Genomic DNA, 27,642 nt, shown 5'->3' with positions numbered 1-27,642 from the left:
AGGGACCTTAAAGACATCTTGTCCCATTTTACAGATGAGGAAACTGAGGCCAGAAAGGTTAAGTAGCAAATGACTGGGGTGAGATTTGAATTCAGGTTCTCTTACATTTAAATTTACTGTTCCTTCCCTGGCACTATGCTGCAAACAGCTCCTAACTTTTCACCTTTACTAGGAAGCCTTTCCAGACTAATTATAAGAGAGATAAAGACTTCTGCCAGACTCTACTCCTCTCAAAAAGGAAACCCCAGACATGTGCCTTACCTTGTCCCACCACACAGCCTCGCAAAGGTCCTGGCCTTTACCACTAGGTCAATACTATCATAGAATGTCAAAGCTGCAAAGAACCTTAGAGTTCATGGAGTACAACCCCCTCATTTTACAGGAGAGGAAACTGAGGCTCAGAGGGGAAATGACTTTTCCATTGAATTAGTGGCAAAGCTTGAATTAGAACCCAGTTCTCCTAATTCCCAGCTCAATGTTCTTTCCAGGGGATAGTTTATCCCATCACTTTAAACTGCAACTTCTACAAAATGGTAGTAATCTCATCTCTTTGTGCATGTGTCTGAGATTCTAGGACTCAATTTTCTGTGTATCTGCTATGTGTTTATCCATATCAATGTCAGGTCTTGGACTTTTAACTCATGGGCACTTAACCATTTTTGTGTCCTGGTGAAGCCTATAGACCCCTTCTCAGAATAGTGTTTTTAAATAAAATAAAATATATAGGAGTACAAAGGAAACCAATTATCTTGAAATACAGTTATTAAAAATAGTTTGGGGTTTTTAAGTTCACAGACCCCAGGTTAAGAACTCCTGAATATCTAGTCAGGTTGGTCTCTGTGACAACCTCTGTACCATGCCCAGCACAGAGTCCAGTACAAATAGGTTCTTAATCTATTTTGCTTTTTGGTGATGGTTATAATAGCACTGCCACCTCACTGACTCTTACTGGTTTCTTTTCCTCTTCCTATGTCCCTCCTTCATCCCTGCCTCAGATCCTTGGCTATTTTGACATCGCCTTCACTTCTGTCTTCACTGTTGAAATTGTGCTCAAGGTAAGTAAGTGGTCTAGAGGACTCCTGAAGGTCCCCATCTACCCACATGACTTTTTAAACCAAGTCACTTAGTTGCCTCTCTCAGGTTCCCCTTTGCACTTTTAGAACAGCTCCTGGGGGAAAAAATGGAAAGTAGAGCCTATGCTTCTGACCAGTTTACTGTAAGGTAAAGATTTAGGGTAAGGTAAGATTTAGCGTTCAGAGGGATCTTAGATGGCCATTAGGCCCCAACCTTCTCCCATTTCACAGATGAAGAAACTCAGGCCCAAAGAGATGAAGTGACTTTGCCCACAGTCATACAGCTAGTAAGTGAGACAATCTTTGAACTCAAGCCTCCAGGACAAGATCAAACAAGCCCCAAAGGCAGTATATCTTTCCCAAGAGACCAGACCTTTCTATAAATTTCTTACAAATCAAAAAACCCACAAAAGAAAGATTTCTTGTCCAATAGCCCAGTCATCCAATAGAGGCAGGCTGTGGAAGAGTGACCCTGGGCCTTTCACCTGGCTAGGTCAGTCACTCCTTAGAGCTCTCCAGGGATACTTGTATACTGGCCTTAGTGCTTTCAATTTTCTCTACTTTCTAGATCTTCCTTGGTTCCTGGCCTCTCAAACTTTCCTGACCCCTTAACCTGCTTGTCTTCCCAGGCTCATATGTCTGATAGATCCATCCCCTAGTTATCTTTTTCCTTGCTTTTGTTGCTGTCACCATAACTGGATGCCCTATATCTACTCCCTCTTTCCCCTGTCTACCCTATACTCCAAACCCAAGAATGAATGAGTTTTCCAAGGTTTATATATAAATAAACAGAGATATATCAGTTCACAATTTATATAGCAAGGTAATGTATCTGGAATGACAAATAAAAGAAAATTACCCAATTCCTGCCTAGGGGGCACTTACATTTTCTTCCTTGCTACAGTTTCCTGGGTCTAACTTGACCCATCTTGATTTTCCCTTGTCCTACAGCATCATCTCCCTTGCATGTCCCCAGACAAAAATGGCTTCCTCTGAACTGGGATTGGTCCACAACATCATTGGTCCATTCTATAATCCCAAGCCCACATTTAGCCAATCAGGAAGTTCCAAAAATGAAAAAGAAGATGGAAGTAACCATGACATATGAATAAAATTTATCCTATTACCTCAGAAAAAAGAAAACAATAACCCTCCAAAAGTATACAAAGAGGGCCATTTATCACATGAGCACATCGAAGAAGTGCTAAAGTAATACCCTCCCCCCACCTTCCCTCCCTCTGTCATTAGGTAGAAAGCTGCTTGAGGGCAGGAACTACATCTAGTTTATATCCAGAATTGTACTTAACCAAGGTCATCCTTAACCAAGGACCTTAACAAGGTCCAGTTTTAGCATACTGGGTAATCTTCATTTGTATTCTCACAAGCATGTTTCTAACATATTGAAGGCTGATTATGACTGGAATACTTCCAGGAGGCTATGCTAGGTCCTTGATCTTTGTTAGCTACAACTGGGAAAGCTCCTCCTTCAGAGCCGTAGCAGCAACCACGCTGGAATACCCAGGATGAGTGCTAGCACAGGTTCTTTGATCTGCTTTACTAGGAAAGATAGCTGTTTAAGGGGTCAACAATCTATTTTTAATTACATTCATTAGTTCAGGGGAAAAGTCAGCACCCTGAACTTCTGAGAAAATACAAGCAGAGAAATAAAGACCAATAAAAAGAACTTCTAACTGTCTGAGAAATTAGCACAGATCAACAAGACTGATCCAACTGTCCCACCAAGGCAATACATACATAGTTACCAGAGAGAGAAGCACCAACATCTGGGTTTTTCAAAGTCAAGGGGCTCCTAGGCTCAAGACTACCCAGAATCTTACCTGGTCAAATCACAACAACACTCTTCCAATGAGTGAGTCCCAAAGCAAAATGCTAACTTCAGAGGGGGTGGCTAGGTGGTGCAGTGAGTAAAGCGCCTGCCCGGGAGTCAGGAGGACCCAAATTCAGTTCTGGCCTCAGACACTTAACACCCATACAACAAGACTAGCCACTTAACCTTGGGCAAGTTACTTAACCCCAATTGCCCTCCAAAAGGCAAAAAAAAAAAATGCTAACTTCAGAGTACATATACCCTTCTTCAGGGTCAGAGAGCATCACAACCCTCATGACTCAGTGCCTAATTACAAAGTAACAAAAGGTGTGAAAGCCTTCCTACAAGCAAGCCTCCCCTAAGCAAGTTTCCCTTAATGGACTCCACTAATGGTGGGGGAAGATCTTAAATCCATTAACATTACAAGAGCATCCCCTGTTGTTAGGTCTGAGCTTTCAAAAGTCTACATCTCTATCAGACTCTTCTCTGAGCCATCATCTGCTGAATGTCATTCATTTATTCAGCAAACATTTATTTGCAAGGTACTCTGAAAGATACAAAGGTAAACAAGGTAGTACCTACCCTCAGGGAGCTTGGAATCTAGTAGGAAAGAAAAAAATGTCTGAAATAATATAAGTATCAGCAGAGGGATTCAAAGTGCTTTGGAAATTCAGAAAAAGGGGTGATCTCTTCTACCTGGAAGGAGCAAGGGATGTTTAAAATCTTGAAAAATGAGTTGGATCTCAAAAGGATGAGATGAAATATAAGGAGAAAGCATTCCAGAAGATACTTATACAATCAGAGGTTCAAAGGTGGGAAAACATGGGGTCCTAATCATGCTACAGAAAGCCATTTAGCTTTACTAGAGTATAGAGTATACCCATGGGGCAATAATGGGGGCGAACTCTGCAAAGGTAGGTTGAGGATTCATCAAGAAGGGTATGAAGGTTTTTAATAGGCTAAAACTTTTTTTTAATTTTTTTCAAATTTCAAGAGCAAAGGGACATGATCACACTGTTCATGGGAAGCCCTCATTAGGTTCTCAAGGAGGTGACAGAATTTGTCATGCCACCCCCAAACCCTGAAGGAAAGTTGAAGTAAGAGTTTCCCTTTGGAGTCAGAAGGAATGCCAACTTTCCTCAATATTTTCATTCCTTAATTTATCAAACATTCATTAACCTTTCTTAAGTGCGTTGGTATTGTGCAGAAATGTCCAAAAAAAAGGTGACCTACTCATCTGTCAAGACTCCCAAGAGAGGCCCAAACCAGATTAAAATGTCAGTGGGAAATGTTGAACAAAATAAATAAAGATACAATAGAACATAGTTTTAATATGTGGTTTTCTATGGCAATATGGGATCATTTACATGTTGCTTAGTTTCTGTCTGAGTTTGATACCACTGATGTGGTGGAGAGAAATCTGGCCTTGACATTAAGAAAGCCTGGGCTAAAGTCCCATCTCTGATAACTACTGGTTGTTTGACCCTGGACAAGTGGCTTACCTTCTCAGTGCCATAGGCAGCTTTCTTAGACTATAAATTGCAGACCAGGTACAAATCTGGCCTCAGATACTTCCTAACTGTGTGACCCTGGGCAAGTCACTTCACCCTATTTGCCTCAGTTGCCAAAGGAAGTCTTCTCATTTGGAGTTCCTGGTCCCAGAGAAATAACAAGCATAATCCCCAAAAAAGCACACACACACACACACACACACACACACACACACAAAATCCCTTTCTAAGTCCAGAGTATTATACCAGATTTCAAATAAACAAACACTTGGAATAAATAATTTACATAGTTTTGTGACTCCAGTCTATTAAGGGGCTTACACTTTAATAGGAAACAGTGAAAAAGAGGAAAATGGACAATGATCCACTACAGGAGAGGTGTGCTAGTAAATATTTAACAACCAGCTTTCTGAGGGTAAAAAAATGTGCCCACAGCACACTTGTAAGTTTGATCTCTATTATTAGCACATTCTCCATCACTTTTTAAGTCTAGGCAATCAAAAAACAATAAATCAAGTTCTGGTTTTCTAAATTTTTTTTTCTTTTTGGAGGGGGAAAAGCAGGGCATTTGGGGTTAAGTGACTTACCCAAATCACCCGGCTAGTAGGTGTTAAGTGTCTGAGGTCAAATCTGAACTCAGATCCTCCAGACTCCAGGGCCTGTGCTCTATTCACTGCACCACCTAGCCTCCCCTAAGTTCTGGTTTTCTGAGGTATGAATATTCACTCTGGAAATTTCATGGGTTGGGATCTCAGGTAGCTCCACTCTAGCACAGCCCTAGAATTAAGTCACAGAATGTGGGACTTAGAAGGGGCATCAGTGGCTTTTCAGTTCAATCTGTATTTAAAATTGTCTCCTCTACAATTTAACCAACAAGTAGTCAATCATTGTTTAAAGCCCTCCAGAGAAAAGGAGCTAACTCCTTACTTCCTAAGTCACTCCACTCCATGTATGAATTATTTTAATTATTAGTAAGGTTTTCCTTATATCAGGTCTAATGGTTCCCTGTTGGTTCCCAAGTAAAGTCTAAACTTCTTGCCCAACATTCAAGGCCCTCTGTGATCTGACTCAACCTACTTTTCCAAGCTATATTGTTTCCCGCTACTCCCTTATAAATACTCTATGTCCCATCCAGACTTGCTTTTCCCACTCCTGTGCCTTTGTCCATACAGTTGTTTCCACTTATGCCTTCGTTTCTTTATCAGTTTATATCCTACCTATCCTTCAAAGTTCAGCTCAAAAGCCATCTCTTTCATGAAACTGTCCTTGATTACTGCAGTTATAAATAATCTTGCCCTCCTTGACATTCTTCTGGTACTTTGTACCGTCTCAGGCACTTTCGTGCCCTGATTTATATTGTAATTAATTGTTTGCCCTTAGACACTCCACTCCACTCCCAGGGCTTCGTTTCCATCTATAAAAGAACTTCCTGACAGAGAGAGAAGTTGATTCCTAACTGGACAGTCTGTAGAGAAAAGGCACCATAGACAAGAAACCTTGTTAAGTCTGTTTCCTCCCCTTGAATCAAAGTTGGGTTTTGTTTTGTTTTTCCTCTATAGATGACAACTTACGGCGCCTTCCTTCACAAGGGCTCCTTCTTACGCAACTACTTCAACATCCTGGACCTGCTGGTGGTGGCCGTGTCCCTCATCTCCATGGGCATTGAGTGAGTAATGACTGGAGACCATCCCTGGAGGAGGGGTCCTCATGAGACTGACAACATCGACCCCCAAACTAGGTTTCTGAAGCTCCTGGTGCCTTTCCCATAACCCAGGGCTCATGAGCTTCACACAATAACAATGGCTTACACTTTATATGGTACTTAAAAGTTCATGAAGCATCTTCCACCCAGCAGCCCTGAGAGGTTGGTGTCAACAATAGTAGAAATACTAATAGTTCCCACATTTAAGACACTGAGAGGTTTGCAAAGTACTTAACATATATTTTCTCATTAGATCCTCATAGCAACTGTGTAAGACAGGTGCTATAATTATTCCCATTTTACAGATAAGGAAACTGAGGATCAAAGAAGTTAGGTTAACGCATGCAGGATCACATAGCTAATGAGTGTCTGAAGTGGGATTTGAAGCCAGGCCTTCCTGATTCCAAATCCAGGAGTACGGAGTTTAACTATGATTTTCAACTATCAGAAAGGCAGCATGTTGCTCTGGAATCAGAGGATCCGAGTTCAAATCCCAACTGACAGCCTCTATTACCTTGACTAAATCATTTTTGTCCCTTAGCATCGTCACCTGTAAAATGACAGGGCTGGCCAAGCTGATTTCTAAATTCTCGCCCTGCTCTAAATCTCCCACTTGCCCAGTCACACTTTATTTTTATTTTTTTTTTTAAGCAATTGGGGTTAAGTAACTTGCTCAAGGTTACACGGCCAGTTATTTTGTGTGAGTGTTAAGTATCTAAGGCCGGAACTGATCCCGGGTCTCCCGACTCCGGGCCAGCGCTCTTACTCACTGTGCCACCTGGCTGCCCCCCAGTCACACTTTAAACAAGTGTCAAAGCTAAGCAGTTGGGAGATCCTAAGATCACGACTTTTGGCACTACATTACACTGTAACAGAAAGCCTTTACCTGCTCCTGAACCAGGAGCTCAGGCAAAGTCATTATAAAGATGCAGTGAATGGGTTTTGTCCCAGGGCTCAGAAGTTTAGAGGGTACTGACAAACAAGAGAGATAACAGCCTGGAAGAAACAAGATGTGGACGGTATTCTAATGAGAGGAGGAAGGTGACTTGGGGGGAGAGAAGAAAGTGTTTTGGGTGGAAAGCATGGCTTATTTGAGGGCTTACAAGGAGCAGGCCAGCAGCTGGCAGGGGACAGTGAAGAACACTCCTCACTTCACCCTGTATTCCCTCCCCACCCCCTCAGATCCAGCACTATCTCTGTGGTGAAGATCCTCAGGGTGCTGAGAGTACTCCGACCCCTCCGAGCCATCAACAGGGCCAAAGGGTTGAAGGTGAGAGATGAGTGGGCCCTGGACCCACCTCCCCTGGGAGAGGAAGGAACATGGAGGTAGCTAGGAACGGTGACCTAATACCCAGACAGCCCACACCAAAGCACAAATGGGTACACTGAGTCACCAGACTGTCTGGGTCATTGCATCCACTCTGGGTTCTTACCTCAAGCCCTTCCTGGGTCACCCACTCACAATGGACCTTGGAAGTGTCTCTCGTCAGTCCCTCTCCCTCTCGCTGGGGGATCCCCTCTCTTGCCACTTGGTTATGTTCCTGGGACTCCCTCAAAGCCTGGCAGCCATGAGGCTGGTCCTGGCCTGATCCATTCTCCATTACTCAGCACGTGGTTCAGTGTGTGTTTGTGGCCATCCGGACCATTGGCAACATCGTGTTGGTCACCACTCTCCTGCAGTTCATGTTTGCCTGCATTGGAGTTCAGCTCTTCATGGTAAGAGGCCCCCATTTCATCCAGATACCATCATTTGTTTACCCATTTTCTAATCGATGGCTACTCCCTTAGTTTCCAGTTCTTTGCTATCACAAAAAGAGCTGCTATAAATATTTTTGTACATATGGGTCCACTTGTTACAAGGATTTATTTTTTCAAGGACTGGGAGGGAGTGGGAGGGAGAGAAAATACTTATTAATTGGGAAAAAAATTTTCAGAAATACTCCTCTGTGCTCCAATCCCTAAATGCAGGGCAATTAGCCCTTTCTTGTTAAGAATGCCAATCTGACTTGGGGAACATTTAGAGAGGAAGGCAGAGTCCCTGAGGATAGTGGGAAATTTGTCCCCCCCGCCCCAAAACAGCACTGTGCCCTTTTCTAGAGGGAGAAAAACAGTAAGATCTGAGTCCCTGGATGTTTTACTCTGACTAAGCCTTATAGAGCATCTAGCCTGCTCTGTAAGAGCATGTTGTGTAACAGAATCATGACTGGATTTGAAGCATGGAACCTGGATTCAAATCCTCCCTCTGCCATTTATTTATTTATATAAATATAATATATTACCTATACTTTAAAGGAAAAGTCATTTTACTTCTCTGGGGCTCATCTCCTCACTTGTAAAATGTACAGGAAGTAAGTATGGCCTTCAAAATGAGGGATCAGACCAGATGGTGTTTGATGTACCTTTGAGACTTCACATATATAATTGGTAGCATGTTGCTTGCTTTTTCAATGGTGGCAGAGGGAGTAGTGCTAGAAAGAGGAAGAGAATTTGGAACTAAAAATATTTTTTTAAAAAAGAATGTTAAAAATAAATAAAATAAATGATGTGCCTTTGAGCTCTAGCAATCCTGTGATGTGTAAGTGCTGCCCCTAATGCTATTATTAACAATGTTTATTACATTACAGTATATCATATCATATGTCATATGATATATTATATGATATGATGTGATATATTGCATTTCATTATCGCATAGCATATTAACAATGTTATTATCAACAAGACCAATGTTATTGTTAAGCTGTTATTATAATGATGGTCAAGTCTGTCCTGTCCTGCCTTCCAAAAAGTTAGGATTTTCACCTTTTTGAAGGTGATGGGGCCAAGGACACTTCTTGTTATCAGAATCAATAATTCTGCTATCACTCTATCATGACGTCCTTCTGGTCCCATTTTTAAACTCAGTTTCCATGACAACATTCTCTCCCTCCCTCTCTCTCTCTCCCTTCCTCCCTCTCCCTCTTTCCTTCTCTGTCTCTCTGTCTCTCTCTCTCTGTCTCTCTCTCTCTCTCTGTCTGTCTCTGTCTCTCTGTCTCTCTCTCTGTCTCTCTCTCTGCCTCTGTCTCTCTCTGCCTCCGTCTTTCTGTCTCTGTCTATATGTCTGTCTCTCTCCCTCCTCCCCCACTCCACATTCTCTTTTTTCTCTCTCCCCACCCCACCTCAGGGGAAGTTCTACAGCTGTAATGACTTATCTAAAATGACCGAATCTGAGTGCAAGTAAGTTGCTTCCCTCCAGCTTCTGCAGGAAGGCCCCACCTGGGCATGATCAAGTGAAGGTTCCCCAGCTCTCCACCTGGGGCTTCCCAGGAATATGACTCCAGAGTCAACTGGGAGGATGTTGGCATAGTGGGTGATGGAGAAGATCTGATAGTGTCTCAAAACCTGGAGGTCTGGGGAAACTGGGAAGAAATGAGAGGCAATGTGGTACTGGGAGAAGAATCCTTACTCTGAATTAAGAGACCTTGAACTTTAATTCCGATTGTTTCTTATGTGTGTGACCTTGGACAATTCACTTAACTTTCATGGCCACACTTTCTTCATCTGGAAAATGGGAGCATTAGACTAGATGGCCTTGAGGTCCCTCTAGCCTTGAATCTATGACCCTATAAGAGAATAAGACCAGGGAGGGACATAGAGGAGATACCCACCCCCTCACCTGGGCAACCACCTCAATTCTCCTGCTTACTGTTTAACCCTGGGCACTTAGTCAAACCAGATCATCTCTAAGGCTCTTTCTGATTCTAGGTGCTGTGAGTCTGTGATCCCATAGAAACCCCACTCCCCTCCATGACTTACCCTCCAGATTGAGATGTGGGATCTACATCTTCTTCATCATTTTCTTTGCTGTTGTTTCCCCAATAACCTTCCCCCTGCCCCAGTCCTCCCTTGTAACAAAGAAATACCACCAATGGGGATGACATCAAAAGATCCTTCACTTTGGGGAATTCCTGTGGGCTCTATGCCTTCCTGCTACTTCCTGGAGATGGGGGGTCTGAGGTTCTCTGGCATGGAGGGAGACCCCAAAAGAGGGTTTTCAGGGAGGGAAGAAGGCAGCAAAGCCACTCAAGAGACTGGGCTTCCTTTTACTCAGGGGCTATTACTATGAGTACGAAGATGGGGACCCTAACCAGATGCGAGTATACCACCGAGAGTGGCTGCACAGTGACTTCAACTTTGACAACGTGCTGTCTGCCATGTTGGCACTCTTCACCGTCTCCACCTTCGAAGGATGGCCCCAGTGAGTGTGGGAATTGAGAAAGGTGGGGGAAGAAACAAAATGAGGGTGGTAATGGCTACCTTAAAGGGCACTTGGATGGCTAGAATACTTTTTTTTACCGACCCCAACATGCACACACATTGTACCCAGCAGTGTATATGTGTGTGGTGCCCACACTGAGAACATGTTTAATACATTTTAAGCAGGACATTGTTAGATAACCTCCTTCCCGAAGCAAGTTGATAAAATACCTGGGATATCTAACCACTAAGTAGAATGCCCAGGGATTCATGGGTAAAATGAGTAGGTTACCCTGTCAATCATATGCCACTGGAAGCATTAATAGCTACAGGCCACAAGAGGCAGCATAGAGCTGAGAAGGGGCACCGTGCAAACCTTAGACTAATAAGGACATTCCTGTGCTCGCTGCTATTTAATATAAAAGAGGCAGCAGCTTACTGGGGTTGAGTCAGGAAGACCTGGGTTCTGATCCTTCCTCTAACACTTCTAGCTGTGCAGCCATGGGCAAATCACAACCTCTCCAACCTTCAGCTTCCTCATCTGTATAATGGAGGTCATCGAGCCTTGTAGTGACCACCTCCTAGAGTATCTGGGAAGCTGTTATTATAATGATGGTCAAGTCTATCGTGTTCTGCCTTCCAAAAAGTTAGGGTTTTCACCTTCTTGGGGGGCCAAGGATACTTCTTGTTATCAAAATCAATAATTCTGCTATCACTCTATCATGACGTCCTTCCTTCTGGTCCCATTTTAAAATTCAGTTTCCATGACCACATTTTCTCCCTCCCTCTCTCTCTTTCTCTCTCTCTCTCTCAAATCCGGCCTCAGACACTTAACACAAAAACTAGCCGTGTGACCTTGGGCAAGTCACTTAATCCCAATTGCCCTACCTTCCCTCCTCCAAAAAGAAAAAAAAATGGAAGCTGGAAGGGAGAGGAGCTGCAATGGATAGAGCCTTGGGCCTAGAGGCTAGATGCCTCAGTTCAAATCTGGTTTCATATACTTACTAGCTGTATGACCCTGGACAAGTCACTTCAGCTCTGTTTGCCTCAGTTTCCTCAACTATAAAATGAGATGATCATAGTATCTACCTCCCAAGGTTGTTGTGAGGATCAAATAACATAACATCTGTAAAAGGTACCTGGCACATAGTAGATGATTAGTAAATCCTCATTCCCTTCCCCCTAAATTTAAACTTAAAAACTTGTTCATTTAAACATTAAAAAACCAACCCACAGATAGAATGAATGTTATTCTTACAACTAAATATGAAGTCAGCCCAGCATTCAGGGTTCTTCCCAAACTCGTCTTAGCTCCCCATACTCCCTTGCCTCCCTGTGTCCTTTCATAGGCTTCTTTACAAAGCCATTGACGCACATGCCGAGAACATGGGCCCCGTCTACAATAACCACGTGGAGATGGCCATCTTCTTCATCATCTACATCATTCTCATCGCCTTCTTCATGATGAACATCTTCGTGGGCTTTATCATAGTGACCTTCCAGGAGCAGGGTGAGACCGAGTACAAGAACTGTGAGCTCGACAAGAACCAGGTACCCTCGGTGTTCCCAAAGGTGGGATCGGGGAAAGGGAGGGAGGACTGTCATTACCCACAGCCCCAAAGGGGGGCTAGGGTGGGACTGGTAGGGGAGGGACCTTGCCAGCTGATAGAAAGAGCCCATCCCAGACACAGGGAGCAGCTCTTAGCTTGGGGGTAGCACCCAGGTCTTCATGTGTCTTTAGTGCCCAGCACGCCACCTGACATGTATTCATGGAGATCCCTGGATAGAAAATCTGGGCTGGAGCACCACGAATGACCTGAGATAGAATGGGAGGTAGATAGAGGCTCACCAGTTGGGTGAAAGCCAAGCCAATCCATTGGGTGAGACCGCCATGGAAGACTTCCCCCTCAAGGCCCTCACTGAGAAGACTGGGTGCCTCTATTAGGCCACAGCTGACATCACGTACATTCCCCCAAAGCACACATCTCTCCCCCACCACCCTCCTGGGGACTTCCTGCCTCCCCCTTGATTCTGATGCCCCTTGATTCAGCGCCAGTGTGTACAGTATGCCCTGAAAGCCCGCCCCCTGCGATGCTACATCCCCAAGAACCCCTACCAGTACAAGGTGTGGTACGTTGTCACCTCCTCCTACTTTGAGTACCTGATGTTCGCCCTCATCATGCTCAACACCATCTGCCTGGGCATGCAGGTAAGAGGCCCCTCGGCCAGTTCACAGGCTCTAAGGGAGGGGCCAGGTCTCTGGGCAGAGCAGAGGGGAGGTCAGCATTGCAGAGTCAAAGAAGGCCCCCAAGAGACTTTTCACTTACAGACTGATGTCCTGGTGCTAGCATGATTGGGCTGGCATCTCAGTAACACCTCGCTTAGGAATGGATTTAAGAGTCGCAGAGAAGGTGCATCTCTGAGGATTCCAGAGTGAGATACTTCATGATCATGCTCATTTTTAAGCTTTGATTAATCACCTCATTGCTTAAATAATCCTACAATTGCTTGAAGACATCAGAGGTCATTTGGACCAACCCTTTATCTCTATGACATCTCTAACAACTGATTGACCATCAAATGCTGTACTGAGCACTGAACAAATAGAATTAAAAACATAAAAGGAGGGTGGTTATAAGTGTTTATTAAAGTAGTCGCTTATATTCTCAGAACTTGGGAAGGGTAGGAGGAGTAATGAGGAAGGGCTTGGAAAGAGGCAGGTGTGGGGACATTCTGATTCAGAAGATTCGCGCTCTAGGGATCTTTGGAAACAGAATCAAGGCCACCACATTGCCTTGGTCTCCTTTCCCAATCCATCTCCCCACCTTTCCACTCCCACAGCATTACAACCAGTCGGAGGAAATGAACCATATTTCCGATATCCTCAACGTGGCCTTCACAATCATCTTTACCTTGGAGATGGTCCTCAAGCTCATGGCCTTCAAGGCCAAGGTGAGTGTTGGAGGTGGCATTCATGGTCATGAAGCTAGGCAGGCCAAAGGGTTTAAAATGAGAAGGGATCTCTCTCAACCTGGAGAAATGGTCTTTAACTTTTAGGAAGCTAGAGTCATAGATACAAAGCTGAAAGAGACCTCAGAGATCATGCATTCAAAAGATGAAGATAGTGAAAATCAGTAAGGTTCTGGGATTTGCTCAGGATCATGTAGTTAATGTCCTAGGTGGGATTGGAAACTAGATATTCCTGGATCCAGCTCCAATGCTCTACTTCCTACATCACACTGCTCCCTCCTTTTGGAGTTCAAATTCACCTCTATCCCCTTTCATCCTCCTCCCTCTTGGTGCTACCAACCAACAAGCAGGAAGCAGATGGAGCTTATTCACCCCTCACCTCTCCTCCCAACTCCCTACCCCATCACTCTCCTCTCACCTTCAGGTCTCGGAGGTCAAGAAGTCACTCAAAGGGACTTGTAGCCATTAGGAACAGAGGAAATGAAGTATTCTTTCTGAATGCCTCTTCTCTCCTCCTTCTGCATGACTGGGCTCAGGGTCTCTTATCTCCCCTCATATTCTAACCCTTCACCTACTTACTACTTTGGGCTCAGAGGAGAGAGAAGATACAAAAAGAGGAAGATAGCCATAGTGGGAATCCATGTTAGTAGAGTGTTATGAGCTTGACAAAAGACTTCCTCCCACAACAACATTGGGAGGGGGGCAGTATGAGTATTACAATTCCCATTTTGAAGACAGGGTAACTGAGGCTCAGAGAGGCAAATGGCTTGCCCATCTTGCTACAGGCAGTAAATGCTAGAGCCAAGAATCTAACCCAAATGGCACCTTTCTGGCTTCAGATGTGAGGGGGCGTTCTGGAGCAACTGATTTAAAATCAGATGATAGAGAAGAAATCACTAGAAAAAGACCTGGTTCTCTCAGGGTCTAGTCCCTTGACAACTCTGCCTAGCCTCAGCAGGGAGACTACCTGGCCTCCACTGGCCCCGTAGGATGCTCTCCTCCCAGGCTGCTTTCCCCTTCAGTTGACCTCTCCTCCCTCTCTCCCTTCTCCCTTTCACTCCTCCCGTTCCCTGTCTTTCTCAGGGTTACTTTGGGGACCCCTGGAATGTGTTTGACTTCCTGATCGTCATCGGCAGCATCATCGACGTCATCCTTAGCGAGATCGATGTGAGTTTCAGGGGACCGTAGGTACCCAAAAGGAGGGTAAGGTTTCCAGATGTGCAGATTCACTCATTGATTTGGCAGATATTTAGTGGGAAGCTGCTGTGTGGTTAAGGACAATGAAGTCTTTTGTTTTTTAATGTGAAAGACAAGTACCCTCCTCAAGGACTTCACAATCCCATAGGAGAGATAAGACGTGTTCTCAAAGAAATTCAACTTAAAACTGCACTAAGACTTTTGGGACACCCTATATAATACAAGGTAGGAAGTGACAAATCCCAAAAGAACATTATGAAGCAAAAACTAAATTCTGTACAACTGAAATACCCAAGAAGTTTCACCCTAAAGAAAATGCACCTCCCTCCCTTCATTACAGAAGCGGAGGGCTCTGGAAACAATACTGTATACACTGTCAGACTTGGTTAAATGTGTTGTTATTTTTGCTGAACTGCTTTTCTTTCTTTTATCAATTCTTTGTTAAAAGGGATGTATTTTCCCAGTCCTCAGATACTATTAATAGGCCCATGGACCTAGAGCTGGAAAGGGATTCAGAGGCTATATAGTCTAACCTCCCCATTTTACCAATGAGGAAAAGGAAACCTGGGAAGATTAAATGATTCACCCAGGACATACAAGTAGTCAGTATCAGAGATGGGATTTGAACCCAGGCCCTGAGACTCTAAGAGCTATTGGTTTGTTTGTTTGTTTGTTTCACTATACCAAACTTAAGAGGTTAAGATTAAGAGCAACTAAGGTAGAGGTCATATTGTCAAATCCCCTCAGTTTACATTTAAGGAGGGCTTGGGGCAGACCACACTCACTTGTAGCCTCTGTAACAAGAAAAGTGAAGTGGAAAAGGCAGATGTGAGGAGGGAGGGCATTCCCAGCACTGGGGACATTCACAGCAAAGGCAAAGGGGGATAGAGTACCATGAGTGAGGAACAGAGGGAAGGCCAGTTTGACTATAGAATGCAGGAAGGGAAATGGTGCATAAACAAATTGGAAATAGGTTGGGGACAGGTTGTGAAGGGGATTAAAAAGCAAACAGGGGATTTTATGTTTTATCTTAGAGGTAATAGGGAACCACTAGAGTTTACTAGGTAGGGGACTGACTAGATCTGGGCTTGAGGAAAATCACTTTGGCAGCCTGTGTGGAAGATAGATTAGCATAGGGAGGGGCAAAAGAGACCAAATAACACCACCAGGGTTTGGGGGACAGGAGGAGGAAGAGGAATTAGGTGTTATCAGAGAGATAGGGAGAGAACCAGGAGAGTACAGATCCCAGAGGGGGATTGTTGTCGCTGCTGTTTTTTTAATAAGTGTTTTAAAATGGGAAAGGGCATAATTCACAACATCAGTGTTACAAAGAGACCAAGGGGTATGAGAACTGACAAATTCTTGGATTTGGCAAACAGGAGATCCTTGTTATAGAAATTTCAATCGGGACAGAAACAAATTTCAGTAGTTTATGGAGGAAGTGGATAATGAGGAAGTAGAAGTAGAGATTAAAGGTCTATCAGGGTGGGGAACCTGTGACCTTGAAGCCACATGTGGCCCTCTAGGTCCTCAAGTGCAGCGTCCACATTTGAGGGCCTAGAGGGCCACGTGTGGCCTCGAGGCCGCAGGTTCCCCACCCCTGGAAGATGTTTAGTGGTGAGAAGAAGGAGATAGGATGCCACATAGGGATAGAAGCAGGCTTGAGGAAACATTTTTCAGAAGTGGGGAAACCTGAGCCTGTCTATAGACCAGAGCAAGAAGTTGGAAGGCAGATGAGACAGGGGTAACTTATAGCAACTCAGAGGCAGTTAGGGGGGCACAGTGAGCAGAGCACTGGGCCTGGAATCAGGGAGACAAGTTCAAATCTGGATTCAGACACTAGCTCTGTGACCCATGGGCAGAGAGCCTAACTTCTGTTTGCCTCAGTTTCCTCAACTGTAAAATGGGGATCATAATAGCTCCTACTTTCCAGAGTTGTTGTGAGGATAAAATGAGATAATATTGTAAAAAAAATAAAAAAGAAAAGAAAAGCTCTTAGCACAGTGCTGGACACTTGGTATCTGCTATGTAAATGCTTCCTTCCTTCCTTAAGCCTCAGTGGAAAGAGGATAGTTTATGAGGAACACTCCTTTGCAGAGGCTGAGCTCCACAGATGTAAAGCATTACTTACGATGTCAGGTGTTTTTTTCAATGTGTGGATCCATTTTGCTGGATTATTTTCCCTCTTTTAAAAAAATTCTTTATCATGAGGGTTGGCTTGAAGGAAGGAATGGAGATAGAGGAGAAAACCTAGGTGATATAAAAACAAATCATAATAATAATCTATTTTTTCTCTTGATATATTTTAATTTATTTTGTTAAATATTTCCCAATTACAGGTTTAAAAAAAATTTAACATTCATTTTTTAAAGTTTTGAGTTCCAAATTCTTTTCCTCCTACCCCTTAAGAAGGCAAGTATCTTATCAAATAATCATCTGTTTTTAAAAGACTAAAAAATTAGAGAGGTGGCCTTTGAAAGGAAGAAAGGTACTTCCTCTGAGTACGGAGATAAGGTGAAAATCGGACAAAGATACAGGGAAATTTTGAAATGGAGATGTGATAACAGAGAGGTTTTGAGGTCGAGGAAAAGGAAGTTGAGAGACCTCATATTAGATAACCCTGTTTGTGAAACAGGAGGTCAAGTCTTCTGCTTTAGAGTAAGGAAGTCAGGAGTAGATTTAGAAGGGTGAGAAGAGCAAGATAGATGGGTCTGGAATTACCGTGGAAAATACAGACAATTAGAGTTGAAGAAATAGATTGTCAAGCAACAGTGAGAACCCAGCTGAGGAGAGCAAGGATGCATTTTTAGCGAACGCAATACTTTCACGACAACTACTACCGTGTTTCCCTGATAATAAGACCTATCCCGAAAATAAGCCCTCCCCTTACTGTGTAAGATTCCTCTAAAATAAGCCCTCCCCCGAAAATAAGCCCTATTGAGATTGCTACTGTAGTGAAGCAGTGAGCGTGTCATCCTGTTCTTCCCCAGTGATTTGCTTATTGAATAAAGGTACATTTTTTTGTTCACATTTACCTGTTTATTAAAATTGCTGTCAATGTTCATTAAAATAAGCCCTCCCCTGAAAATAAGCCCTCTGGTGTTTTTCTGTCCAAAAAATTAATAAGACAGTGTCTTATTATCGGGGAAACACGGTAGCAATGAATGCATTTCAGTCTAGGAGAGTTCTGGTGGTGATACAGGCATAACAGGTCAAAGGAATTCTAAGGAGTAGTGAGATTATCATTGAAGTAACCGACCAAGGCAGGCTGCTAAGTGAATCCTAAAGAGAATTAATGAACCAAAAGGACAGGAAAGGATCAGGGAACTAGAGGTGAGATTGGGGGTGAAAATCAACTTGGGTAGGAAAGGAAGAGTAGGTGTGGTGAGGTCCATGGGGGTGTGGCAGGTCAAAGTAACAACGAGATTGAACAGGAGAGGAACGCCTATGGGTAGGGTTGGGAGTGTTCTTGGTGGAATTATAACAGAGTATACCTAGTTTGGCCTAGAAGTCAGGGAAGAGAGGTGAGGGCTTTAAAAATTCATAGAGACTCCCTCTGAGTTTATCACTACCCAGTTGAAAGTTGTTTTAACTGCCTGACCCCTTGGTATAGGGATCTCAACCACTTGACCAATGAGGTTGGGAGGTCCATTACTGGAGATGGGTGAGAACAGAACTACAATTAGGATGGAGCAACCAGCACTTTTCCTCAAAGTGCTGAAATCCATAGGATACTAACCAGTACTTGCAGTCCTGGGGGAAAAAAGAAACCACTTCCTTCCCTCAGGGGAGTTCCTCCTTGACCTAGCCCTGGTCACCATACCTTTCCCAACCCTCCTGTCACAGCCTCCTGAGGTTTCCATCATTGCCCCCATTTGACTGAAATGAGGGTGGGATTCATGCTCCTTGCCCTGGGCACAAAAATTGTTAGTTGTGACTCTGTGTGAGAGAAAGCATATGCTAGAGAAGTCCTCCTGCAGCTAGCCTCAGACCATGGAGGTAACTAGGAACAAGGTCAGACAAGTGAAGGACTGATGGGCAGTGGGGACAGGGAGGGGCCTTCTAGGGGCTTGGCTGCTGAATTGTTCTGTTGTTCATCAGATCCATGCTGGGGTTCCAGTTCAACTGACCATGTGTAGATGAGACCCTGACAGACAGAGCTACATATGTAGTCCCCCAAGGAGAGGGGATGCTGGAGGGGATAACAGAGTTTGGATTCTGGGCAGGATATGTACAGAATGTAAGGATTGCAGATTGAAGCTTTTTTTGTATCTTCTTTAGAGAGCAGAGGGACTTTTTTATTTTGAGAGGGGGGAGGTGTTTGTGTGTATGTGTGAATTTTCTACACGTGGGATTTATATATACAGCTTCCGGGGGGGGAAAATAGAATTCCAGAATAATCCCCTAGCTTGACTGTTCACAGGCCTCCTGGAGAACAACTGGGTCTGAATAAAATCTCAAAGTGCTTCTTGGTTCCCCAACAGCTACAATTATGCCTTGATATTTTTTTTAAGTCATCAAAGAAGAAGACTGACTTAGATATTCTGAAAGTTATTTATTTTGTTTTTGAAAGATGGCTTTTTTTTTTTAGCAACAGCAGATTTCTCCTCCTAACAATGTTTTCTTAGGCTCATGTGAAAATTCATTTGAATTTCTTGGGCACAAGCCAGCTGAGTCTGGAGGGAGGCAACCCAGTCATGTACTGTATGGCAGAAAGAAACCAAACTGGTCTGGAGTAATAATAGCTAACATTTACATAACACTTTAAGGTTTGCAAAGTGCTTTACAGATATTATCTCACTTTATCCTCACAACAATCCTGAGAAGTGGATCCTATTATCCACATTTTTCAGATGAGGAAACTGAGGTCAAGGGAAATTGACAGGCCCAAGGTCATATGGATAGTTAGTGTCTGAGGCTATATTTGAATTCAGGTCTTCCTGACTCCAGATCCAGCACTCTGTCCACTGAACCAACAATCATAATAGCAACAATAATAGTGCTTCAATACTTCCAAGGGTCTGTGATTTCACTGGCATGGGAATGTAGCAGACAACAGCTGATCTCAATCCCCTTCTCGAGTCGTGGCCTGAAGACTTCTTTTCCAATGGCTGCTAGCATTTTGGTGATGAACCTCCACAAATTCAGGCAGGCTGGTCCCCTACTCAAAGCCTTTCCAGGTAGAAGCCTCTAGGGCTTGCAGCCCACTGGCATATAAAGTCTCTGGCAGTGGGAATGTTTCCATGTATTGCAATCATACCCCCAGAACACAGCACATACAGTGCCTGACATATAGTGGGCATTAACGAATGCTTACTGGTTAACAGCTGGGTCACTTCTGTGCCAGGAAAGGCAGGACTTGGGCACAGGAATGGTGATGATAAAATGATGAAGACTTCCAGGCCCTTTGGGTCCAGGAAGTATTCTCCTGCCTTAGACAGCTGCTTATACAGAATAACAATTTTCATTTGTATAATATTGTACGTCCAGTTTACACAGTTTACAGCTTTCACAGACAAATACAAATACCTCAAGAGAAGGCACTGTCTTTCCTGTTTGTCCTCATTTGTTGGGGTGCCTAGCATAGGGCCTCACCCATAGTGGGTATAGAGACAGGGACTGGAACTATGATTTCTTTCTTAGAGGGAACTCCCAGATAGGGAAAGTCCTTCTACCAGTGTAGGTGGGTGCCTTCTCTGCAATTTCTGTATGGTCTTAGACTTTGCCTAGAACTTATGTGAGGTTAAGTGATTTACCTACAGTCATATAGCCAGGCTATATCAGAGACAAGACTCAAATCTAGGCCTTTCCAGCTCTCAGGTCATTTCTCTGCCTTACGGCCTCTCATACATACGTAATAGGTGTTTCTATTCTCTTGATTTTATCAGATAATCTGTAAAATGAATAATCTATGCCCATGTAACTGAGCATTGACTCTATTGACTTCCCCTGAGCCCCCATCCCTATGTGCAAAAAAACTTTTCATAAATGGATCCTAGGTGGCCATGCTTCCACCTCCCAAGGGTCAACTGGAGTAGGAGCTGTTGAATCCTTGTTCCCTCTCCCTTTCTCCACCTTAAACCCAATCCCTGGGCAGGTTGGGTCATCAAGATTTGGCTGTTCTTGATGCAACTACCTACCCACCCTTCCTGAGGGGAGATATATGAGGTCCAAGTCCAGAAGGAAAGCCTTCTGACACATCTGGATTTGTCTGAATCCATTTTCAAATAAAAAGCAGGCTTACTCTGATGTGCCCATATTAAGAGTGTTATATGTGCCAAATCATCCTCATATTGGGTGAAGAATTCAAATTGAGTGTAACAGACCTTGGGGAAAGTAGGGGGACCCAGTTCTTCTGCCGCCTGGCTCCTGTCCCTCAGCTCTGCTCCTCCTCTCCCCTCAATGCTTTCCTCTTTGCCATTTAGGAACAGACTTGAAACCATCTGGCTCTACTGGTTTAGAACCCAAACTGGGTTGGTTGTAGCCCATCTCCTTGCAAGCCCTGGGTCTTCCCCTCATCTCTCCCATCCTCCCCGCTCTTCCCACCTCTCTGATTTTCTCCCTTCCCCTCATCTCTCCCATCCTCCCTGCTATTCCCACCTCTCTGATTTTCTCCCTTCCCCTCATTTCTCCCATCCTCCCTGCTCTTCCCACCTCTCTGATTTTCTCCCTTCCCCTCATCTCTCCCATCCTCCCCGCTCTTCCCACCTCTCTGATTTTCTCCCTTGCCCTCATTTCTTTTCTCCACAGACTTTCCTGGCTTCCAGTGGTGGGCTGTACTGCCTGGGAGGAGGCTGTGCCAACACTGTAATTCCTGACTGCATGAGCTCAACCCTGACCCTGCATGGCAGCTTCTCTCCTGTCCCTCTCCCTCCTGGTCTTCTTGGTCTTGCTGAGTGCAGTGGGTGGGGGTGGGTCCTGGCAGCCAGACAAGGGAGCATGACTCCTTGGAAGTGGGGTGGTGAGCATTGTGGTGGCAAAAACACGCCTGGCTTTCTCTCAGTGAAATACTGAGAACTCAGCACAGTAACCCTCACTAGAGAAGCCCTTCCCACCCTCTATCCCCCACCCAACTTTTACAGATAGGGAAACTGAGACAGATAATTTTGCCTTGGCGCCAAACTAGGAACCCCTGACTCCCAAGCTGTTATTTTTTTTTAATTTCCATAAGTACATTCCATAGAGTGAAAGCATTGGGACATAAGCAGAGAAAAGACATTTCCTCACAGAAGCCGTGGAAGTTTCAATACTGATAATGACTGAGGGCTGTGGGTTCACCTTAGAGGCAGGGTTAGGGTTACGGTCCCTTCAAATAGGGCCAGATCAATCCTGCTCCAAGGGGGCTGCTCAGAAGTCAAGGGGAAGGCCTCCTTCCTTAGACTAATTTCTGGGGCTGCTGCCCTGGCAGGACCCTGATGAGAGTGCTCGAATATCCAGCGCCTTTTTCCGCCTGTTCCGAGTCATGAGGCTGATAAAGCTGTTGAGCCGGGGTGAAGGTGTCCGAACACTCCTCTGGACCTTCATCAAGTCTTTCCAGGTGAGTATCTCCCAGCTCCACAAAGTTTACTTCTTGGTGCCCTCTGGGAGTCTATGATTAGGGTTGGGTAAGAGACCCCCATCACCTGGCTCCTGGGGAGATGATAGCTCAGCAAAGCCAAATGAGAGGCATCAACTTTCTGACCCCAAACCTGGGGCCCCATTGACATCAGGAAGTGGCAGACCCATAAGCCTCTTAGAGGGGAGAGGGAGGGAGAAGCATCATGGCAATATAGCATAGTAAGTGTGCTGGTCTTGGAGTCCAGATATCCTAGCTGGGTAATGAGCACCTCACCTCTCAGGGCCCCTGGGCAACAATTCCAGAGGACTTACCAGCCTTTATCAGAGAAGCCACTTTCCACAGTGGGAGTTTAGAACACCGCTGAAACCAAGTCTGGAGCAAAAAGGAGAAGGGCTAGGGAGAGAGCTTTTCCCCTGGGGGCCCCCATTTTGGGACACAACACTGCCCCCCTAACTATTCTGGTTTTGTCCCCTAGGCCTTACCATATGTGGCCCTGCTGATTGTCATGCTCTTTTTCATCTATGCAGTTATTGGGATGCAGGTGAGGAAGGGGATCAGGTGGGAGCCATGGCAATAGCCAGGGGGCTGGGGACCCTCCTCTTAGAGGGAGACCCCTGAGAAGAGAAGAGGGGGAGGAGCAACCATTGCTCTGCCAGTATCCTAGGACAAGACAGCTAGACCAAGGGAGGGAATGGGAGTAGACCCTGGAAACTGGAAAGCCCAGGAGGGCATTGCCAAGATGGGGCTTGTCCACCATGCCTCCTGCATTCAAAACATGCTCAGGCTCTTGACTCAAACATCATTCCTCACAATTGTACTATTTTGGGTGTTTGTTGTTTTGGTTTTTTGGTTTTTTTTTTAACCAGACCTGTAATTAAATGGTTTAGGGGGGAGGGGGGGGATGGGTTCTGAAGAGGAAATACATTCTATACTAATGCAAATCCATACCTTCTCTGCAATTTATAGCCTTAAAGAGTGGTCTGGAGCACCAAGAGGTAGTGATTTGTTCAGGGTCATATAGACAGGATGTGTTTGAAGCAGGATTTGAACCTGGGTTTTCTTGACTCTCTGTCCTTATTGCCCAATGTTATGTGGCATAAGAATGACCTTCTCCTCATCCTTGCTTCTTCTCTCCCTGCCTCCTCCTCTTCCTCCTCACCAGCTCTTACTATTTGAGGTTGGCCCTGCCCAGCCTGAACAAATGGGGAGATCTGCTAAAGTTCACCCAGCTTTAATTACAACAATGACTCTGAAAAGAGGAAGAAAGAGGCCAGAAGCCATCCATCAGTCCTTACAATTTACCTGATCCCAAGAAAGAACCAGAAGAAATCCTGAAAAGATAGATAGATACAAGTTGGAGGCCAGAATATCCCTTAAGGAGACCCTGGAAGGCCCAAGAGGTCTGAGTGTTCTTCCCTGTGCAAACCACACACACACACACACACACACACACACACACGTCTAAAATGCTCCCACTTAACATGAAATGATGCCTCTGAGGTCTCTGTTAGGAAAAGCATCATTTTTTTAAAAGGCATTACCCTTCAGGAAGCACTTTTGCATAAAGGATAGAGACCTGGTCTCAAAGTCAGGAAGATCCCTGGTTTCAAGCCCCACCTCTAAAACATGCTGGCCAGGTAAGGCTGGTCAACTGTTTATTGCTCTGGGCAGTTCTCAAAGCCTATACACAATATTTGAATTCCCACTGCATATTTGCATTAGACTAGAACCAATTACCATATTTTATAACTTCAAATAGTGCAAATTTGAATGCATGAGATCACATCAGAGAATTCTTTCGCACTAATTGGGACCTGGCTATAAACTTCAGAGGAGGTGCCTACCTGCCTTGCTATGGGTTTCCTCACCTGAATATTTCTTACACCAGTCACGGGTCTGGCCCCCACCCACCTTATTCTTTAAAGCTTCATTCTATGACCTGATAAGAGGAAGATGTTCATCCTGTTTAGAGTAATTAAAACAGTTTCTTTGGGGGTTTTGAGAGCCTGAAAGTGTAAAAAGTGAGAAGAATGGAGAATCAGGGAGAAGGTAATGAGGGTGAGGAGCTTGGATGGTGAGAACAGGAAATAAGGTTAATTGGTAGATCTTCACATACTGGACCTAGGAACTGTAGTCCTCTTTGCCCTGCAGATGTTTGGGAAAATTGCCATGGTGGATGGGACCCAAATCAATAGGAATAATAACTTCCAGACGTTCCCACAAGCCGTGCTCCTGCTTTTCAGGTAGGAGTTGTGAGAATTTTAACTAGGATTTTTTCACCAAAAACAATAAAATTGGGTTGGGGGGCGGTTGGATGTGTTTTCGGGAGGGAAGGGGATTAGATGTACCACACTGGCAGAAGACTTCGAGATAGGGCATGGATAGTGGTTATAAGGAGATAATGAGTCTTCTGAGGGAAGAAACCCCCCCCCCTTCCTGGAGATGTTGGCATCCTGGGGCAAAGGATTGTTTAGCTTGTTAGTTAGACTTGGGAGTCTTCCCCTTTTCCATTCCTGACTACTGCATCAAGAGTTATCTCGATAAGGAAAATGCTTCCTTTGCTCCCCAGTCTGCTCTCATTTAAGCACGTGGACTGTTCCTCCATAACACTGCCATATCTCTTGTCGAGGCTGGAATCTAACTAACCCAGCCTGGAACTCCTGGGGACAAAGACTTCAATCTTCTATTTCTTAAAACCAGCCTTATTATGACTCCATACAAGCCACCCCTTGGTGACTTCACTCCCAAAAACCCGGCTTGGTTTGGTCCTTAGCAGTCTCCACAATTTGAGGTTATACATTCTTGCAGCATTCCCACAAATATGGTGGTATTGGGAGTTGAAGGCAAAGGATAAATTGAAGCATGACAGGGAAAAGACAATGATAAGTGCTGGTTACACAGTAATGTAAAGGCAAAGTCAGCAATGGGATCCTGGCATCCTGGCAAAGCCCATTTATTCCAGGTTTGAAAAAGCTAACAAAAGCCTATCCCTTCTTAGGTGTGCTACAGGAGAGGCATGGCAGGAAATCTTGCTGGCCTGCACCTATGGGAAACTCTGTGACCCCAAGTCTGATGCCAACGTTGGGGAGGAGTACACCTGTGGCACAGGCTTTGCCTATTTCTACTTCATCAGCTTCTACATGCTCTGTGCCTTCCTGGTAAGTCATCCTTTAGGCATCACAGAGGCCAAGGATAGGGATGAAAATGAGAACCAAAGGCACCCATTGGCCTTTTGGACTTTTCTTTCCTTTTGAACTTTCTTTTTCTTTTTTAGTTATTTTTAACTATATTTTATTTTTTTTAATTAATAAGCATTTCTTTTCTCTTCCTCCAACTTCCCTCCCCTCCAAAAAGAAAAGAAAAACAAAATTTGTAACAAATATACATAGCCAAGCAAATCAAATTCCTCCATTGACCATGTCCATAAATCGGTATCTCATTCCACACCTTGAGTTTACCGCCTCTCTGTCAGGAAGTGGCTAGCATGCTTCATCACTGGTCGTCTGGAATCCTAGGTGGTCACTGCCTCAAACAGTACCTTAACCTGAACTCTTCTATCTCAGTCTGTGTTTAATCTGGGTTCCTTTGCAAACTCACTAGGAAAAGGAAGACAATCACCTTTCCTTAGTGTAACCATCTCCCCAAGGGTAAATCTGGAGGTTCTATTATATATCAATTTAAATATCTAAATAACACATATTTATATAAATATATATTTAATGAATATATTTATTTAATATATTTAATTTTATACTTATTATATTTAATTAATATACTAATAATATGAACAACTAAAATATTAGCATTTAATTAACATATTTGGTTTTATATTTCATTAATATAATTATTAATAATATATTTAATTGATATAACAGGGATAATATTCACCAATATATTTATATAAATCAAATTTTTCCTGTTTTATATATGTGTGTATATATTTGTGTGTGTCCAAAATATATATATAAATATTTCATGCCCATAGTCCCCTACCTCTGCAAGGAAGGGAGGGAGGTATATTTTCTCATGTCTTCTCTAAGTTTGGTATTATAATTAAATATATTTTATTTATATTTCATATACATTTATATATTACATATTGTATATATTTGTGTTTTATTTTTATATTTATATAATTGGGGGGTTGTTCCTTTTGTTTATTTTGTTGTAGTCCACATATTGTAGTCTATATATTTGTTGTATATCTGTTATACATGTACACACATATATGTATGTATGTATATGTATATATAGAGAAAGAGACAGATACAATTTTCCTGGTTCTGTTTATTTCATTCTATTTCAGTTCATAAAACTCTTCACATGCTTGCCTGAATTCTTCATCACTTCTTATGGTTCCATAATACTCTTTTATCTTCATGCATGACTCTTTGTTTTGCCATCGCCCAATTTATGGGTATATACTCCATTACCACAAAAAGTGATGCCATGAATTTTGGTGTATGTGGGTCAATACCCTTTTTAGAAGGTTACCCTGCAGAACATTGTATACAGTAATAGCAATATTGTAAGGCTGATCAATTGTGAAAGACTTGGCTATTCTGATCAATGCAATGATCCAAGATAACTCCAAAGGACCCATGATGAAAAGTGCTCTCCCCCTCCAGAGAGAGAACTGATGAACTCTAAGTGCTGATTGAAGCATGTTGGAGTTTTTTGCTTTCCTTATTTTTCTTGGAGATTTTTTTCCCCCACAATATGGCTAATAGACATATGTTTTGCATGTTTTCACACAGATAATGGGTATCATATTGTTTGCCTTCTCAGTGAGTAGAGGAGGAGCTGGCATGAGGGAGAGAATTTGTAACTCAAATTTTTAAAAAATTAATATTTAAAAAGCCAAATATAGGGATAAAATAAATAAAAGATTATCCCAGTGATAACTGTACTTCATAAATGCCATTCTCCCAGTTGCCTCTGTCAGGTTTTCACTCCCTAATTAGGAGTAAAAGGGTTACAAAAGAGGCAGCTTGGCATAACAGAGAGAGTGCTGGAATTGAAGTCAGCTGGGTTTAAATCCCATCTCTGACACTCACCTAGTTATGTGACCATGGGTAAATCACTTAGTAATGCTGACTTTTAGCTTCCTCGTGTATAAATTGGGCATAATAATACCTGTCCTAAGTCAGGCATGGTAGCCCCTGCCTGCAGTCCCTGTTACAGGGGAGCTTGGGAGTTCTGAGATGATATAGAGCTAAACTGATTGGGTGCCCACACTGTCTGGCACCAATACTGTGGGCAGTGTAAGGGGAGTGGAGAGGGGAAGATCTAATCTAGTTTGGAAACAGAGAGGGTCAAAGCCCCTAGGCCAATCAGCAGTGGAAACAGGTATGTGAGTGGTCTCTGGCTTCCAACCTGGGTGAGACAGGGAAACAAGAGAAGAAAGGAAGGAAGGAAGGAAGGAAGGAAGGAAGGAAGGAAGGAAGGAAGGAAGGAAGGAAGGGAGGAAGGAAGGGAGGGAGGAAGGGAGGGAGGGAGGAAGACAGAGAGAGAGAGAGAAAGAGAAAGAAAAAGAAAGAAAGAAAGAAAGAAAGAAAGAAAGAAAG

At 43.7% G+C, this 27,642-nt stretch overlaps 1 protein-coding gene across 2 annotated transcripts in view; it reads left to right on the top strand.

Moving 5' to 3' along the window:
• CACNA1S (calcium voltage-gated channel subunit alpha1 S) overlaps positions 1–27,642 on the top strand; it is a 104,577-nt gene that overhangs the window by 62,597 nt on the left and 14,338 nt on the right. For both annotated transcript variants that reach the window (XM_069074537.1, XM_069074536.1), the window contains exons 19-33: positions 996–1,055; positions 5,972–6,078; positions 7,297–7,384; positions 7,723–7,830; positions 9,278–9,330; positions 10,205–10,351; positions 11,700–11,901; positions 12,401–12,559; positions 13,192–13,302; positions 14,404–14,487; positions 21,268–21,324; positions 21,926–22,054; positions 22,551–22,616; positions 24,227–24,318; positions 25,074–25,233. In XM_069074537.1, coding sequence (XP_068930638.1) covers positions 996–1,055; positions 5,972–6,078; positions 7,297–7,384; positions 7,723–7,830; positions 9,278–9,330; positions 10,205–10,351; positions 11,700–11,901; positions 12,401–12,559; positions 13,192–13,302; positions 14,404–14,487; positions 21,268–21,324; positions 21,926–22,054; positions 22,551–22,616; positions 24,227–24,318; positions 25,074–25,233 — 1,623 coding nt within the window. The remainder of the gene's footprint in view (positions 1–995; positions 1,056–5,971; positions 6,079–7,296; positions 7,385–7,722; positions 7,831–9,277; positions 9,331–10,204; positions 10,352–11,699; positions 11,902–12,400; positions 12,560–13,191; positions 13,303–14,403; positions 14,488–21,267; positions 21,325–21,925; positions 22,055–22,550; positions 22,617–24,226; positions 24,319–25,073; positions 25,234–27,642) is intronic.

The sequence above is a fragment of the Petaurus breviceps genome, unplaced genomic scaffold (genome assembly GCF_028583685.1).
Source record: "Petaurus breviceps papuanus isolate PSGF00001 unplaced genomic scaffold, PetGlider_PUasm1.0 90895, whole genome shotgun sequence".
In the NCBI taxonomy this organism is placed as follows: Eukaryota; Metazoa; Chordata; class Mammalia; order Diprotodontia; family Petauridae; genus Petaurus; species Petaurus breviceps.
This window is presented reverse-complemented; position numbering and strand designations above follow the sequence as displayed.